The following is a 19,936-nucleotide window of genomic DNA, read 5'->3' on the forward strand; positions in this document are numbered from 1 at the left end:
TGTGATTTTAATTGTATGTTAATAAATAAAGTTGCCCGGGGGTCAGAGCTATTAGAGCCATAGCAAGAGCATGGCGGTGGTGGCACACGCTTTTAATCCCAGCACTTGGTAGACAGAGCTAGGTGATCTCTGTGTGTTCAAGGATACAGCCAACACTGGAGACACACGCCTTTAATCTCAATACCATAGAGGCCCTGGAGGGCTGTACATCCAGGCAGTAACAAGGCAGTCCCTTGTTTGGGTTTACAACCAATGAGAAGGCAGAACAGAAAGACTATTTAAAGACATACACACAGGAAGTAGGCCTGGTTTGGAGAACTCTCTTGGCTGAAGCAGGAAGGGTAAGGCTCTTAGTTCTGACTTCTTGGCTTTCTTCTCTGAATCGGCTCTGTGTTTCTTATTTAATAAAATGGTTGGTTACATCTGCATAGCCCTCCTATATAAAAATGACAAATGAGCTGACTTTCAGGCAGTAAAAGCATTGTGTGTATAAGGTTTATAGCTAGTCAAGTGTTTACATTTTGCTTTTGGGAGTTTACAGAGTAGTTCCTATACAAAATACACTGGATTATGGGAGAAAAGAATCTACATAGGAACTGGCTTGATGTCTCCATCTTCAATGAGTTCTGTATGTGCCTTTTCAGCAGTGGAACCTTGCTGTCAGTGTGTGGAGAGCTATCTTTACTCTTACCAACCTCCTGTTTTTTTGTTTTTTTTTTTTGAATCCCTGTGGGTCGCTTTTGGCCAAAAACTCAATTAGATGTAACTCAATCTGGGTACTATAAAACTTCATTTGGTGAAAAAAGATGAGCAGTTGGGAACTCTGTATATCATAATATTGGCAACTTCATTAAAATACCTTTATGTACATGTATATTTGAGGAAGCTTATAGGGGTCTATACTACCCTTCAAATGGCCTTAAATTTCAGATATATCTCTCCATATTCTCTCCCATAACCTCCTCTCCCCTTTCTTTCCCCACTTGATCCTCCCATTATAGCCTTCACCCTTAGCCATCCCTAAATGTCTATTCAATATCACTTTCCTAATGAGATCCAACTATTTCCTCCAGTCCCTCATCCTATACTTACTCTCTGTGGTTCCATCAATTGTAGCTTTGTTATCAATGACTTCACAGGTAATATCCACGTATAAATAGCAAATATGTGCAATATTTATCCCTCTGATTCTAGAATACCTCACTTGGTATGATTTTTTCTCATTCCACCCATTTTCCTGCAAATTTCATTATATCACTATTTTATCGGCTGAGTAATACTCCATTGTAGAAAGGTTCCACAATTTCTTTATCTATTCTTCTATTTAGGAGAATCTATGTTGGTTTTTAAATTCTGACTATTATTAATGGAGTAACAAGGAACATAAATGAGCAAGTGTCTTAGCAGTAGGATGAAACATCCTTTGGATATATGGTTTAGCATGGTTTACCTAGAACTTGAGGTAGATTGATTGCCATATTCTAGACAAACTGCCACACTGATTTTCGTGGTGACTGTGGTTTTGCACTCCTATCTGCAATGTATGAGTGCTCTTACTTCACATTCCTGCCAGCTCTACTTCCCCTTGTGTTGTGGATCTTTGCCATTTTGACAAGAGTAAGATGAAGTCTCAGTGTACACTGGATTTGTAATGATATGACTGCTAATGATGTGGAGCTTTTGTATAAGTGTTTCTCAGCCATTTGAGTTTCCTCTTTCACATTCTGAAGGCTACTGCATTGTCTGAATGGCATTGTTTTGCCACCCAGAAGCTTCTCAGACAGACAGATAAAACAGCATTCAAGCAGGCAAAGAACATCCTCATAAAACAGACAGTAAAGATAATCCTTCCTATCATCAACATTACTGCTCATACTTTTGTATGTCTCTAATAAGCTCTGTCTACAAAGAATTATTTTAACACAAAATTCATTTGAGATGTCTGATGTAATCCAAGTCAACTACAACAAATGGTAATCAGAGCTTGTTAGGAAATTTGCCCAGGAGGAATTGTGTCTGCGAACTTCAAGTCCAGTGACACAGATCTAAAATCATAAGGGATATTGAGGAGAATGAAATTAGTATACCTTAATTGTCACCTGGATTTAGAAACTCAGATGCAGAGCCCCAGGCCAGAAACTAATTATGAATTCTCCAGAGTGAAAAAGCACACTGAAAACAAAGTACTGAGATTTCTAAAATATATTGCATTCCTTAGCACTGACTTTAATAATAAAAAGAGACACATGGATGGGTTCATGCATAATTGATATGTGAGTTTCTTTCTGACTCTTCATGCTGCACTTCGCTCAGGCTCTCATCTCAGCTACATTACAAAGATGTTGTCTTTGATCTTTGTCTTCCTGGTCCTGAATCCTCCCTTACTTCTCTGCAGTTTGACTGACCCTGTGTGCTTTTTGAGAATAAAAGACAAGAAAAACCCAGAAGGAGATAAGGAAAAAGACTGTTTCTTTTCCATTTATACAGAGCACAGAAACATGAAAAATGAATATTTCAGTGGAAATCTAGATAAGCAGTAAGTACCTCTTTCATTTTTAAATCCTTGTTTATCATGGTATATGATGCATTGTAGTGCTGCTGAGAGGTAGAATGTTATTCTATGTGTCTTCTTTCTGTGTTTTCTTCCTACCTCTAGGACATTACCCAAATATATTTCATGTTTATTTTCCTATTTATGATGGTTTAGGGGTTAGCTTGTTTGTATTTTTCAAGTCACAGATTCCAGTCTGGAAGCTGAATGAATGATCCATACTATCAATTTTGCTTCTAGAAACAATCCTTAAATATGACAATTTCCAACTGCTGTCATGTGATGTCCCTAACAAACAAAGTACTAAGCACTGCTTTTAGTTTATTTCATAGAAGTTACAGTAAAGTAGTTTTTCTTTTGTCTGCTAGTGGTTTTTTGTTCATCAGCATAGAATGCGCAATTCCCACACAGAGGGCCTTGGTATATCTGCTCAGACTTTTAGTTAGGCATATTAAAAAGGTACTGAGATTTTTGTTCAAATAATCTATCTGTCATAATTTCACAACTGTTGTGTTCTTTGATTCCACAGCTGAAATCAGGTGTGGCAAACAACAGTGTGAAATTGAACAGTGTCTGTTCACTATGAGAATTTTATGCCATCCTTAGCTTTACATTCAGTTTCATGTGCACAACCACATTTTTTTTGTGGAATAAAAAATGTCAGAACTTTTTTTTCCAAGTTCTAGATTAGAGACACATAAATCATCCAATTAAAATACCTCAGTAGACAATTTATCCATTTGTTAGAATAGAGGGTGCCCTTGCAAGCAATGAGTTCCTGTTTCCCTTTTACAGTATTAGAATAAACATGTTGCCTGTGGTACCTGCTAACAGTTGAAAGAGGAGTACTAAGGTTACAAGTTCATCCAACTTACCTCAGGCTGAAGTCAAATTATTGACTTAAAAATTGTCATGTCTCATTTTTACTGTATATACTTTCATTTGTTACATTTATTACACTTTTAAATCTCTTTCTCTTCTTTCCCTAATTATATAAAATAAATTTGTTTATTGTGAAGATGTGTGCACTACACAATCTTAGATTTATATGTTTGACCACAATTTTTCTATATCATTGAGGTTACTCGTTGAGATTTCAGCTTAGAAAATTGTTACAGTGTCTCTTAGAGTTTGATAGGGAAAATGTCGAAAAAAAAAGTTCTAAATTTGGGTAACAACACATTTCTAGGTGTGGCATTGCATAGGTGTGAGAATCATCACAGTGAAGTTTTCAGTTTTAGACAAAGGTTTTGTTCAGTTTTTAATACCATATCTAAGTAGGACATTCAAAAGAGACGTGAAAGTTTATGACTGTATTGTATAAGAGAAACCTCAGAAGAATTGAAAAACTGCACTAGAAGTGAAACGATATCCTATGTGTTGAATAAGCATCTGTTTATCAAAAATATCACTAGGTTTGAAGGAGTGTGTGGAACAAAAGGCAAGTGATCATATAATAGCTATAAAAATAATATGCATGGTAATATAGAATATTGAGATGACACAGACCTCCAAATGATCAGATATAAATGAGGAAGAATGAAGGGGTATTTGATTAGAATTTGAACAAAAAATATTCACCAATACATATGCCTATAATTATCTACACAGTGCAGGCAAGCTGTACCCTGAGAGTCAAGGAAAGGAGGTTTTTAATTCATCTCATTCACTTTTAAATTTCACCAGATATTCAATCAATATGCCTCAGTGATGTGATCTCCTATTTTAAGATTATGAAGAATTTTATGTCTAAAATACTGGCACTTGTAATCACAGGATCTTTCTGTGTCTATACTTATATATTGACATGACACAAGATGAGAGAAGTCCAGAGAAAAGCTTTAATTTCTCCTAACTTATGAGTAATAAAGAAAACGGCAAGGCAAATGTTTCCTCACTAGACCACTTTGTATGCATTTTTACCAATACAAATAATCGATTAGTATAGAACTGTCTCATGGAGGCATAAATGCCTCATGTGAAAAAGCACAGTCTTGATCATTTCCTGAATTTTCTTCATATACATGTATGTTCATTACAGACTGGGATTGTTGTATCTAAATTCCTATTAAGCTTTTTATATTACATAGCAAAGATGTTTACAAATTAGTGTATGTTTCTCTTCCTGTTTGAGACTAAACAGCTATTTTTGCTTTATGGCTATTCAGTATTATTTTCTGAGCAATGTTTGGATGATTCTAGCATGATTAAAAACATGATACCACAATTGATAAAGCAAATGAATTTATAGAGAAACATACTGGACTATTAATGCACCTATATCATGTTTTACCTAATTAAATAAAGAAATAATATCAGATCATCATGAATAAATTATGACTTTCTGAAACATGGCCATGATGAGTGAGATTCAGCAAAACTAAACACATATTCATCATCTCAAAAGAGACTCTTGTGTGAAAATAACTATGGGTATTATGAAGAGACATTCTGCCTATGTACCTACTAATAAATTCTTTAAGGTGATTGTTTAGCTATTTTTGAATAGCATGGTTAAGGCAACTGGATCATGAATTTTAAGGGAAAAAACAGTAGTACATATATTTTTTCAGAATATTTCTACAAATGTCCGATGCAATCACAGTGAACATAGAGGAGAGGCAATAGATTAGTCATTTATTTTCATATGCTTTGTAGAGAGAACATCAAGAAATTACTTTGTGGCGAAATAGAGATTTTAATATAAACTTACTGTATATATATTCATTTTAACTTAAAAAATGAATAGTATGTTCGTTATATTCTGCAAATGGTGTGAAACTTTATAGCTATCATAAGATGGAATTTGTCAGAAGGACTGTTTGTTTATACATTTCCTGGTCATTTTACATTTCTGAGTTGAATGATCACTTAGGTGTGTCATTTCACAAACAAAATTTCAATTATTCTAACTCCTCTCTTGACATACATAATGAGAATTTCTCTGTAGCTGAGAAAAGGATTCTTCTTGTGGCATTCATTATTCTCCATATGTTGGAATTTGATTGACAGATGAAAGAAAAGTTACCTTTTTATATGTATTTACTCTCTACATTTCCAACATGTTGAGGATTAAATGTGAGAAATACACAAATGCTTGTACTGTACATTATTTATTTATTATGCAATAAACAGGAAATTAAGTTATTGATATGTGTACCCTCCGTTGGAATTGGGTTCCCAACTTTGCCTATAATTTTCTACTATTTGTCCAAACCATGTTGAAAATATTCTAGTCATGCATGTTTCCCATATGGATGTATAGTGATGAGAGGGAACCAAAGTAATCATTCAATCTCTATTTGGATCGAGTCTAATCTCCAAACTGTGAGCCTACCTGAACAATGCAGGAAGGATTAACTTATTTTTTCACATAACTACACCAACTTGTATTGTCTATTTAAAATTTTATTACTCATTTGAAGATTTCATGGAATGCATTATGATAATATTCACATACTACCAACAACTTCCCCAGATCCATGCCTCTCTCTCAATCACCCTACTTTGTTTCTTTTTTTTTAATGAATTAAGGCCAATTTGTACTGTCAAATGCTCTTGAATATATGACCTTCCACTGGACAATGGTTAAACCAGCAAAATGCTGTATTAAAAAAAGTGTAAACTGGCTCTCCATCTTTCAGTATCTATCAATTGCCAATATTAGTCTAGTTTCTAGTCATCTTCTTCTTTGTTGAGAAAACTTTGGAGTAAGTTTCTTTCTCCTTTCTAAATATAGTGATTTTACATAGAATGATAAGAGGCTTGTGACTAAATAGAGCCTTCTAGGTTGAAAGTTTACAATGCCACTTTACTTTCACAGATGGAAGCAGGAGATAATGTGTTGTATCCCAGAGACAAACCTCACCCAATAAACTCTAGGTTTTTTACAGATTAAAAACAATAACCACGACTGATGAGTAGAGGCTTCCCAAGGGCATGAGAAAATGTAGCATCATTGATGATGGCAAAAAGTAACAATGGGTACCTTTTGAAATAAAAAGCAGTAAACCATTGAAGATTTTATATAGAAAACTTCCAACAACTAAAGGGGAAAAAGCACAAATCTAAAACAACTAATTTGCTTGTTTTGGGAGTTTGTTTCTGTTTCTGTTAAGTTACATTTTATGGTCTACTTGTTTAAAAGAATGAATGTTAACACAGACAAATGAAGGCATCTATCATCACAGTCAAGTTCAAATATTTAGAACATTTCACTAGGAATCATGATAATATATTTTTCAGCTCTCATCTTTTATTCCCTCATTGCTACCTATTCCTTAATCTACATTCTATCACATACAGCTCCATTTGGGCTTTTCATATGAATGAGATAAACTATTTTTTGCTCATTTATGTCATTCTTATATAATATAATATTTTCCCAGGGCCATGTACATTATCACACATAAAACTTATATCCCTGTATTTTTATTGAAAATTTATTCTTCACACATTATATTTGATTACAGTTTTCACTCCCTCACACCTCTGATTTCCTTTTCACTTCCCCTCCAATCTGAACTAACACTGTTTCTTTCTCTTGATGGATAAAGACTCTTCTAAATGATAGTTAGAAAATAAGATAAAACAAAAACAAACAAATCAGAATAGGACAACATAATCAACCAAACAGAAGAAATAAAAAAAAACTGAGATACACATATAGATAATAAGACACACACATTCTTATGCACAGGAATCCCACAAAACCACAAATGCCATAATACAAATTGGGGGCCTGGGCTTAAAATAACTTTTAAAACCCTGAAAAAATATTATGATATAATTAAACTTCAAATACCATTGACTTTATTTTGTTTTGGCCATCTACTGATGAGCATCATGCTGGCCCTAAATGGTGGATCATGTCCCCAGTGAAACTCTGTTGTCAAGAAACAAATTTTTGTTTGCAGTAGATACTGATAGGCGATATCTCCTGAGTTTAAGATAGGAGCTATTATTCACTTCTTCACTGAGCAAATGAATTCCATGTGGCACAGATGTGTGCAGTCCTGTGTATACTGTCTCAACCTCTCTGAGTTCATATGTGCATCAGTCCTGTGCATAGATGTCCTTATTTCTTTTATTATCTCCATTCACTCTGGATCTTACACATCTTTCCACCTCTTCTGCCATGGAGTTCCTTGAGCTCTGTATGGAATGTTGTTGCATTTGATGGTGACACAACATTTAAAAATGGTGCAAGGTCTCTCACTATCTGCACATTGACCAGCTGTGGGCCTCAGTATTTGTCTACATATAGTGGAGGAAGAAACTTTGCCACTGATGTCTAAGCAAGGAACAGATCTATGAATAAAGCAGAATGATGTTAAGAGACATTTTATGGCTTTGTTCCTTTATCAGAGCAGCAGTCTTAGGTTTTCCCCTAGGTCCTGGCCTTATCTTTTGTGATGTTCTTGGCCGGCAACGTGGTGTCAAACATGTATTCAATCTCTTGGAATGGACCTAAACCAAATCATTTATTATTTGGTTACTCCTACCAGCTTCATGCCACTGTTTCACTAGCACATCTTGCAGGCAGTCACCATTGTAGATGTTTAGGTTTGTGTTTACCTTGCTTGTTTTTCAGAGAACTTTGAGTACTACGAACAGTAGTTAGCAGGCATAAACGCTCTAGGTAGGCACCAGTTTAATTTCTTTATCTTCATTCAGCTGTGTTGGTTTCATCTTCAGCCATAGGGCCTTATCATCTATTTGTAGAGAGGATTGTAGCTGGAGTTGTCTCCGGACTTTCCTAGCCCCACAGACCCCACAGCCACTTATAAAATAATCACTCAGAATCTTATATTAATTAAAACTGCTGAGCCATTAGGTCAGGCTTACCACTGACTAGCTCTTACATTTAAACACAGCCAATTTCTGTTAATCTACATGTTGTCATGTTTTCTGGGGCTTTACCTGTGTGCCATTACATGCTGATTCATGGATGGTAGGCTTTCATCTGCTGACTCAGCACACTCAGTAAAATAGTATCTCCATGATATTGGCTGTGGGTATGTCTGTGAGACATTTTCTTAATTAGTGATTGATGGGGGAAGGCCCAGTCCATTATGGGTTGTGCCATCCCTGGACTTGTGGTCCTGGTATCTATAATAAAGCAAGCTGAGCAAACCATGGAAAGAAATCCAGTAAGCACCACTCTTTCGAGGACTCTTCAACACTTCCTTTCTCCAGGTTCTTGCTCAGTTTAAGTTCCTGTCCTGAATTTCTTCTATCATGAACAGAGACATGGAAGTGTGTGGCAAATAAACTCTTTCCCCCTTAACTTGCATTTGGGGTGTGATGTTTCATTGCAGCATTAGAAGCCCAAACTAAGACAAGTCAGATATCTGGGTCTTGAAAAAGATCTATACCAAGCTTCCAAAAGAACCACTGCACTGATCCTCATAGTGCAAGTTTACAATTCCATAAGCAATGGATGAGTCTTCCCATTAGTCTGTGTTCTTGTACCATAAGCTATTATTTTTTGATTGATGTTGTTCATGCTGAATGTAATTGGATAAAATTTCAAAGTACATTTGATTTACAGTACCCTGATGAGTAAGGATCTTTTCCCATTTTCCAGCCTGCCACTATGTCCGAATGATGATGTTCTTTACCATACAAAAGCTTTTCAGTTCCATGAGTTCTCATTTATTTATTGTTGTTCTTGTACATTCCCAATTAGTGTTCTGTTCAGAAAAAGAAACCTTTACCGAAACATGAGTTCAAGACTATACCCCAGTTTTCTCTTTTAAGAGATCCAGCGTATCTAGTCTTACAGTATTGTTCACCCAGAGTGGAGTTTTGTGCTGAGTGGTAGATATGGATAAATATGTGTCCTTTTTCATGTATCTATTCAGTTTAGACAGCACCAATTGTTAAAGATGTTTAGTTTTTCCACTGTATATTTCTGACTTCATTATCATAAAGTGGATGTCCATAGGTATGTGGAATTAGTCTGAAGCTCCAATTCTTTCTATTTATCAACATGTCTGCTTTTGTGACAAGTTCATTCTGTTTTTATTACTACAGCTATGTAGTACATTGTGAGGCCATAGTGACATTACCAATACTTAGTTCATTATTTAGTATTCCTTTAGCTATCCTGGGTATTTCTGTATTCCATATGAAGATTAAAGGCTCCTTTCAAGTTTAAAAGTATCCAAATAGTATATTATGGTCTAGTCTATATCATATGACATACTAACATTTCACAGAAGAGTAATTACAGTGAATGAATGGGAGAGTTCAATTTTAACAATGCATATCCATCTCCAGTATAGAATGGCAAGGGCCTAGAAAATGTGGCATAACTTCGGGTCTTTCAGGGAAAGAGATAATTGTAAGAAATAAAAGAATAAGACACTGTCAAAAAAACTGATTCAAACATGAGCATTAAAAATTTGTGGGATATGTAAATGTTTCAATCAATTCCATAGCAGCTTCACAACCACAAGTTGTGTAGTGGTATAAAAATGTGTTTAGTCACAAAGCAACACAGAAAATAAGGATGAGGCTAACACTGCCTGGAAGTCCAGCTCCTAAAACTACTCTAGGGTTGTAAGTATAAGGCCTTCAGAGTAGTGGGATTTTAGGAATCTTTCTTATTTGAGGGTCTTCAGGAATAAGTTTCTATCTGAGGGAATCACACTCACATACAGGATGTGATGGTCATGCTTTTTACTTCTCTACAGCTTCAGTTTTCTCTCAAGTTCCAATTTTCTTGCTCCCATTGTCCTACACAGCTACATACACATTTAACAGGAGGGCTTTTGCAATAAAAGAAAAGTTACAAAAGCTGTATCTAAAGGTCATAGCACATTCCTTGAGTAAATGATAAGGAGCAGAGCCATTTTCCAAGGCAACACATAGGCAGGGCATGGTGGCATTGAAAAATTCCTAAACCTAAAAATATATTTTCTTTTCCTGTTTGTAGGCTCAGATCATAAGGAAGGGAACTTGTACCCCTATATTCAAGGTTGTGAGGCCAGACCATCTTCTGTAGCCTGGGCTAATTGTGAAAATTTTCCCACATAAATCTGTTTCTCTCTGGACTTGGTTATTTGATTAATTGTTATTTGGGACCTAAATAATAAACAATTAGTTAACTGATCCTTGAGTTTTATATCCAAAATTGAGGTTAGAAGTTTGTAGAGAGTGTTAATTGCAAAAGAATTTAGTAGGGAGTGGCCACAGGTCTCTGTTATCAGACATGCCTTGCTAGAGAAACTGGCATAGTATTATAGGTTGCTTTGTAATTAATAACCTTAGGTAGACATGTCCAACTCTGTCCTTGTGCATATCTGTAAAGTTTTGACTTATGATATGGTTACAGAGACATTCAGTCTAGTTTGAATTTGTTCTGAGTCCCCAAATCAGCCAATAGTATATGGCTTGTCTTAGAATTGAGAAGAAATTGCTGTTTTCTTTATGCCAGTATGAACAAGTGATTTAAAAAACAGGGCCTAAGTGTCTTACAGTCCTCGTGGAATAATGGAGGTAGTTATTAAGCATATCCTTGTATATCTTCCATATATTAAAATTATAGAGCTTAATGAGGAGTCTTCTTCCTGATCATTCTCAGATATATATGCCCATAAGATTGAGATATAATCATGAGATTACATGTACACATCAGATGAAATTACACATTACATTTCAGGTATTAGGGAGATAACAAAGCTGTTTATACACATGTGAAATTACAAATGGAAGCAACCATGTCCAGAGTCTGTGGCCCCATAAGTCTTACCTGTAAGAGTTCCTCCATCAGAGAATTATTTATCTGGTGGGTTGACACCTCACCTATCCATTGCCATCTGCTCTATATTCTTAGGCCTCAAGTAAAGCCATTGCTACCAGCAGCTCTCAGCATGAGGCAGTAACTAAAACCCTCCTAAACAACACACTGAAATAAGATGTTATTGTTAAATAAGATCAAACTCTATAAAAACTATATCAAAACAGTTATATCCAAGCAAAACACCTTAAATGAAAGAGAGATGCTGTAGTAAATTTATTACACAATACATATCAGGACAAATATCAACCACACCAACTTGAATCCAGGTTTAGTTCTATAATACAAAGCTAAGCATATAGGTTGAAAGGCATCGGTACAGCATAAGGGTCCACATGAAGAGAAGGGAGCTCATTCCTCACCGGAAGCAGGTATAATAATATCCACCCTTTTATCACTAAACATTGAACATCATCAAATACAATATGAAAGCAAGAAAATATGTGAAAGGAAAGAGGGAGGATAAGAAGTATTATGCTATTTTAATTACCTATGAATCCCTCAGGCTTTTCAAAGCTTTTGGCACAGGCAGGTTTAGCTACCTAGTCTTCATAACCTCAGCAACATCATAACATTGTCCAGTTCTGCCTCTGTATAAAAGAATAGAGTTCTAGGTAGCAGATAATAAAAATTTGTTTTTCACATAGGTTAAATGTTAGAAATATGCAATGAAGGCACAAGCAGATTCAACATTAGCCAGTACAGTCTTTTCTAGGGTCTGAAGGGCATGCATATATTTTACAAAGTTTGCAGATAATAGGATAGAACTGTAGGAAACTGCAAAGTAAAAAGGCAATCTCATTGGTATGAAATCCACTCCCACAAAGAAAAACCTTTATGAATCTTAATATTCTCCCACAGGTCTCACATTCTCATACATCAAATAAATAGGACTTGTGTCACCATAGCAATGGGTCAAAAAAAATCAGTGCTATTCTATTGAGTGTAATATAAAATTGTCATGTTTGTTAACTAATCTCTCATGAATAGTGTGCTCTGTTTTCAGGTTGACACCTAAGAACATCCACCTGATTTTCTCTCTTTATTTTGCCATGGAAGAAATCAATAGGAACCCTCATATTTTACCAAACGTTTCTCTGCTAGTTGACATCAAATGTAATCTGGTGGCTGACAAGAGGAAATCTGGTTCTACTGCAAAAAGAAGTGAAAATTTTCCTAACTACTACTGTAAAAATCAGAGAAAATATTTAATCGTACTTACAGGACCAATGTGGGAAGTTCCTGCAACCCTTGGACCACTCCTGTACATGTCCAGAACTCCAGAGGTAAGTCAGAGTGGGATAATTTAATGAAATACTGTCTCCTTAAAGTTGATTTTCTGAGAATCAAAAAGATAAAGAGGTAGAGACTTGGTTTTTCTCTATTCTGTTCCATCAAGGATAAATGTTCAGGTAATTTCTGAAGTAAACATAACAACTTTATTCAAAAATAGGCATGAAAGGCAGCAGAAGTGTGAAACACTTTACCAGAAAAGATAGTTTACTTGTAGTTTTGGAACAACCACAAGAAATTGGTTATAATTTTAATAATGAGATGTAGAATTCACATTTTCTAACACTCCCGTATTTGCTTACTACATTTAGGTGTTAAACCAATCATTATTCCTTCTATCTTACTCATACTGTGCTTATGTTCTATGTCCTTCAGCTCTACTATGGTGATTTTCAACCTCTCCTGAGTGCCCATGAACAATTTCCTTATCTCTACCAGATGTCTCCCAAGGACACATCTCTACCAATAGCCATGGTGTCCCTACTGGTTCACTTCAGATGGAACTGGGTAGGAGTGATCATTTCAAATGAAGACCATGGAATTCAATTTCTTTCTGAATTGAGAGAGGAGATGCAAAGGAACATTGTCTGTTTAGCATTTGTGAGTTTTATCACAAATGACAACATTTCATACTTTCAAAAAGCTAACCAGTATAATAGGCAGATTATGATGTCATCAACAAAAGTTGTGATTGTTTATGGAGACAAAGACTCTGCTCTACAAATACATTTTATAGTATGGAAATTTTTAAAAATTAATAGAATCTGGGTCAGTGTATCACAATTTGACAGGATCACTGTTATGGGGGATTTTTTGCTTGACTCCTTCCATGGTACTCTCATTTTTTCACATCAGAATTCTGAGATGTCTGATTTTAAACAATTTATGCAGACAGTGCACCCTTCAAATTACAGTAAGGAAATTTCATTTGCTAAACTATGGTGGATTTATTTTAAGTGTTCTTTGTCATCATCTAACTGTAAGAAACTCAAGAATTGTTCTGCCACAACTTTATTGAAGTGGTTATGTAGACATCAGTTTGGTATGTCCATGAGTGATTCAAGTTATAACTTATACAATGCTGTGTATGCTGTGGCGCACTCACTCCATGAGATGCTTCTGGAACAAATAGGCACATGGTCAGAGAATCATAGGAAAGTGCTGGAATTTGACTCCTGGCAGGTAATTAGTCATTCATTGAATGGCCTGTATGTCATAGAGATGACATTCTTAAGGGAAAACGGCCTGTATGTCATAGAGATAACATTCTTAAGGGGAACCGCAGTTTTTTAAATCCATGCAAACTACAAACCTTTCTCTCAGGTGCATATATTTCTGGACACTTTCACTGCATGTGATGAAGATCATGTTAGTGTCATAAATTATGGCAGAGGTGATACTGGCACACAAGTCAGCATTTTAAAATCTAAATGAAGAAATTTTTCAGAATATTACAAACATACACATTAATCTTATGTTTTTAACATTTGGAAGAACAATATTTTTTATGAAATTTTTAAATGACAACAAGAAAGTGACTTTTCTTTTATATGATCAAAAAGTTGCTTATCATTTTAAAACAAAGATTCCACATGATAATAGTAGTGCGGCCACTTTTTGATCTATTAAGGAAAGCAATTTCCAGGGTCATAATCAAATAACAATATTTCCAGGAAGAAATATTGATTGTGTCTCTACTCTATAAGCATATAATTTAGGTGGGGTGTTTTAGAGGATCAATTCCAGTCATAAAATTTTAACTTTAAAGTGTAGTGAAAATTTATTTCTATATATAATTTCTTTTATTTACTACTGAGTACTTAATACAGTTTTTTTTTAGAGGAGGCTAATGAAAATTACTGGCATTATATACTTTATATTTTCTGTCCTACTGTGTAGGCATAGTTGAAACTAAAATGACAAATGTGTTTTAGATGTTCTCTTTACTGAAGAACATACAATTTGCAAATCCTGTTGGAGACCTAGTGACCATGAACCAGGAGGCAAAACAGGGTACAGAATACGACATTTTCTATATCACAGATTTTAAACAATCCTGTGGATTTAAAGTGAAAATAGGAAAGTTTTCTGGACATTCTCCTAATGATCAACAATTGTACATATCTGATGAAATGACAGAGTGGGCCACCGATTTTAGACAGGTAATTTGGTCTTAACTCAAATGATTTACATGTAGCACAAATACTATAAAACAGCATGTTTCATCATTGAAGTAACACATTTTAACAATTACTCATTTATTGACTCACATCCACTCTTCTCTCTCTCTCTCTCTCTCTCTCTCTCTCTCTCTCTCTCTCTCTCTCTCTATTTATCTCTATCTCTATCTCTCTCTCCTTTCTTCTCCTCTCCTCTTTCCTCTTATGTTGTGTGCCACAATTTATAGATCACCATAAATTTATAATATTAATATTAAAGACAATGAAATTTTATTTTATGACTCATAAGGTTTTTATAATGAAATTTTTATTGTTATTAATAGCTTCCTGTGGATTGGAAATTCTTCCCAAATTTCATATGCCAGAGACCTATAGTAATGTCATAGGAGAGATGGGAAATTGGGAAGGTGATTGGGACAGGAGAGCTCTGTCCTTAGAAATGGACAAATTCACATGTGTTAATGGGGTATCTAAGGAGTAGCAGTTTTTTTATTTTTATTTATTTATTTATTAAGAAATTTTCTACTCACTCTACATACCACCAACACATCCCACCTCCTCCCTACTCCCACTGCCCAGCCTTCCCTGCCAAGCCACCCCTAACCCTACATCCTCCAAATCAACGTCACCCATGGGGAGTCAGCAGGGCCCAGCATAAGCCAGGGCAGGTCCAAGCCTCTTCCTACTGCACCAAGGTTACCCAAGGTGCCACACCGCAGGCACCAGGCTACCAAAAGCCTGCCCATGCACCAGGGATGGATTCTGATCCCCCAGCCCGGGTGTCCCACAAACAGTTCAAGCTAAACAACTGTCTCCCATATCCAGAGGGCCTAGTTCAGTCCAATCGGGGCTCCACAGCCACTAGTCCACAGTGATACATGAGTTTAATAAAATTTTCAGTGGCTCCTTTGAATCACTGTAGCTTTTGCAACTTTTATTAAACTCTTTGCGTCTAAAATGTATCTGGTTTTCCTCAGACTCCACCCTCCATATGCAGTAGGCCCTGCAGTCCTGGACACAGAAAATCCCCTCAGGAGGGAAAAGCTGTCTGCTGTTTTGATTGTAACCCCTGTCCAGAAAATGAAATTTCCAACGTGACAAGTAAGGACATGATTTACCAAAATAATCAACAGATTGTTTATTTCCTCTCATATTTATATAGTTCAGAAAGAGTCCTTTCAGGAAAAGGAAAAGATAATTTTTTATGAAGTTGAAACCATAAATAATATTGCTATTTTAAATACTACACTGTGTCTTTTTAACTACATTTTATCTGATCAGTCTTGACCCCATGAACATAATATTTTTTTTCCTGGATATGACTTTAGAGTAATAAAGATTACTATCCAACTTATCATCACCCTAATATTCAGAATTTTTAATAGTCATATCTTTTGTCAGTTTATTTAAGCCTTATGTGATATGCATCCTTTTATTCCCAGTAACCCCAATTTTCTAACAAGGAGTGAATGTTCGGGGATGTTCTATCATATTTTAGAAATGTTCATTTTTGTACTGTGTGCTATAGTAGATCAATTCTATCATTGGTAGTTTGTATTTCAAGTCCTACTCTATTTCACAGCTTAGTTTGGATTCAATCATATTGAACTCTGTATTAAATATTTTATTATAATGTTCACAACAAGTAATTCACAGAGAGATTTTTTAAATAAATAGTGGAATCTACATTGATTTACAGAAACTTTGAAAACTATACTTTCATAGTATATCAGGTACTGAAAGATGGAATTAATTACTGTTGTAGTGAGAAGAAATAGCTAAAAAATTAACTAGCATTTTCATTTAGAGCCTGACAAATGGGTAAACATGATTGTATATGATTTGAACATTAGATTGTGAAGAAAAAGTACAGATTTTTTAAAAATTATACTGAAACTATAAGTGTATTTGATTATGAAACACAGTGACTAATGTGAGAAAATAAACCACTTTAATAGGATAATGCACAAAAGTTGTATTGATTCAAATGGTACCCTCATATATATATTAAATCAAAACTCAAATTTATTGACTTTTGTGCCAGTTGAACACAAAGATACTACACTCAATTTTATTAAATTTCCCTTGCTCCTACTTTAAAAAGCATGGGAGAATTGGAGGAAAGAGAAGCTGTGGTCAGGGTGTATTGTATCGGAAAAGAATATATTTTTGATAAAAATACAACACGTTTATACCTAATTTAAAATAAATATTAAAAATCAAAGCACTTCAATACTTCTACTCACCAGTTTAGATGACTTTGCTTAGCAAAATCAGAGAGGATTAGACAACTAAAATGGAATGTAAACCTTCTGATGGATAGACTCAATCCTGGAATGGTGTCATCATCATCATCACTTTTCAGTTTGGTCTGTTGGGTAAATTCAATAGAAAGAAAACTGAATATACTGTGGTATAAATTACAAAGATATGAATGGAAAGAAATTTTCAGGCTCATCCAGTACTATCTTTTGTAATTATGCCCTTGAGGTATGGGATTGATTTTTGATGTTTTAACAGTAAATACCGCAACCTTGGGAGCATTGAACAATCAAATCTTATAGAAATTAGTAAAATTTGCAGATAATGTGCCAAAACAAAAATCAAACAGTGAAACATAAAAATAGACATGATGTTTTTACATGTAGGGAATTTGGATGATAATTTGTTCATGTTGTCTCTGCTTTTCTAGGCATTATCAGTGCTGGATGTTAATTTTGCTTCCTTTCTTTTTTCTTATTTTTAGATTATAATACCATTACATCATTCCTCCTTTTGAAACCATTCCTCCAAATCCTCCCACATATCCCTTCTTGCTCTCTTTCAAATACATGGCCACATTTTTTCTTTAACTGTTGGCACGTGCATATATTTTATGTATATACACATATACTTCTAAATACAAACTGTTCAGTCTTCACACTATTACTTGTATATTTTAAGATGGGCCATTTTGTTATTCAAAGATAATCAGTTAGTGTGCCACACTCTGGGAAAGACAATTTCTCCCAATATCAATATTCCTTAGGTGTCTGCAGTTCTCCATGTAGGGTTGAGGTCTGATTGCTGGTGAGACTTTATGGCTGTAGCTTATGAAATTTCTCTGAGACATCTACTTACATCATCTGCCTGCTCCCCTAGCTCTTACAATATTTTCATCTCCCTTTTCTGCAACTTTTCCTGAGGGAGTATTTTTATAAATGTATTTGAGGGAGTATTATTATAAATGTATCCATTAGACTGAGCTCCACAACTCTAAATTTTCACTGATTGTGGGTTGTGATTTTTCTCTAGTGGTCTCTGTCTCAAAGACAAGTTTCCTTGATGAGGAGAGACTACTTTACTAATATGCATTAGCAAATATTTTGAACATTGTTAGGAACTCTACTGGTTTAATAATGTGGTAGAATAGGTTTCTTCCATGATATGGATTGAGTAAGGTTTCTATGACAGGGGAGATACATGAGGACCTATTTGCTGCTGATAGACAGATAATAATATAAAATGAAATAGTTCATTCTCAGTTACTGTTTGGCATTCTATGCAAAAATATGAGTAACTACTCTGTTTCCATGAATTACCCAATCCAAGGTAGGTTTTTGTGGCTACATGAACATCATATGGAACTATATCATTGTTTTTGAAAAATCTTAACAAGTTTTCAGGTAAGTAAGATAAATATAAACAAAACCTTTTCATTATGGTGAAACACAAAGGAAGTTAGAATTAAATCCTATTCATCAAACATATTTAATTTCCATATACCACAAGAAGTAAATAAAATTTAGCTATGACTTCCTAATACATTACTGTAGCTATCACATTTCATGAATACTAGGAAAAAATTAAATCTGAAAATGCTGCCCTTCCTATACTAGACATGGATCATTGTGTGAAGTGTCCAGATGACCAGTATGCCAACACAAAACGAACTCACTGCCTCAAAAAGGTTGTCACCTTTCTGGCTTTTGAGGATCCCCTGGGAATGTCTCTGGCTGGCTTGGCTCTGTGTTTCTCTTCTCTTACAGCTGTTGTACTCGCTATCTTTTTGAAGCATCAAGACACTCCCATAGTCAAGGCCAATAACCAAGTTCTCAGCTATGTACTACTCATTTCCCTCATATTTTGTTTTCTCTGTCCCTTGCTCTATATTGGCCATCCCCATATGGCCACCTGTATCTTGCAGCAGACAACATTTGCAATTTTCTTCACCATGGCAACATCTTCTGTCTTGGCTAAGACAATTACTGTGGTACTAGCATTCAAGATCACTGTTCCAGATAGAACAAAGAGATGGCTGCTGACATCAGGTGCACCTAACTTCATCATTCCCATCTGTACTATGATCCAACTGATTCTCTGTGGAATCTGGCTGGGAACTTCTCCTCCATTTGTTGATGCTGATGTACACACTGAACATGGCCATATTTTGATTGTCTGCAACAAAGGTTCAGTTATTGCCTTCTACTCTGTCCTGGGATATTTGGGCTCCCTTTCCCTGGCGAGCTTCATTGTAGCTTTCCTGGCCAGAAATCTACCTGACACATTCAATGAAGCCAAGTACCTGACATTCAGCATGATGGTGGTCTGCAGTGTCTGGATCACCTTCCTTCCTGTCTACCAAAGCACCAAGGGCAAGGCTACAGTAGCTGTGGAGATTTTCTGTATCTTGGCCTCAAGTGCAGGGCTACTTTTTTGCATCTTTGCCCCAAAGTGCTACATTATTTTGTTCAAACGACAAATAAATTCTTTTCATAAGGTCAGGAAAAGACATTCTAAAACTGAAAATATCCATTAATAATAACAAACATTTCCTATACCAGACATCCCTACAATATCACAAGGATCCTTTCTGCAAACCAAATATTATGTCAAAGTAAGAAGTCTGATCTTATGGAAAAATGTGCAAAATAAACTGCATAATATAGTTTCAACACAAAATCTGGATTTCAGTTCTCATGGATGAAACATTATAATAAGCAATTTCTACAAATGTAATTCTGCTTTTTGTTATTGTTTATGACTGAATTGTGAGGAATCTGGATATTGGCATGGAAAATTTTACCTTATTTCATTTGACTGCAATTTTCCACTAAAATGATGTGT

At 35.3% G+C, this 19,936-nt stretch overlaps 1 protein-coding gene across 1 annotated transcript; it reads left to right on the forward strand.

Annotated features, from left to right (window-relative positions):
• The first annotated feature begins 2,336 nt into the window (after positions 1–2,336).
• On the forward strand, positions 2,337–19,628 carry LOC131902248 (vomeronasal type-2 receptor 116-like). The gene is made up of 6 exons (XM_059253280.1): positions 2,337–2,536; positions 12,364–12,643; positions 13,026–13,832; positions 14,585–14,812; positions 15,808–15,931; positions 18,709–19,628. The coding sequence occupies exons 1-6, from the start codon at positions 2,340–2,342 to the stop codon at positions 19,626–19,628; spliced, it is 2,556 nt and encodes an 851-aa protein (XP_059109263.1). The 5' UTR covers positions 2,337–2,339.
• The last annotated feature ends 308 nt before the right edge of the window (positions 19,629–19,936 follow it).

This window comes from Peromyscus eremicus, chromosome 1, assembly GCF_949786415.1.
Source record: "Peromyscus eremicus chromosome 1, PerEre_H2_v1, whole genome shotgun sequence".
Taxonomy (NCBI): Eukaryota; Metazoa; Chordata; class Mammalia; order Rodentia; family Cricetidae; genus Peromyscus; species Peromyscus eremicus.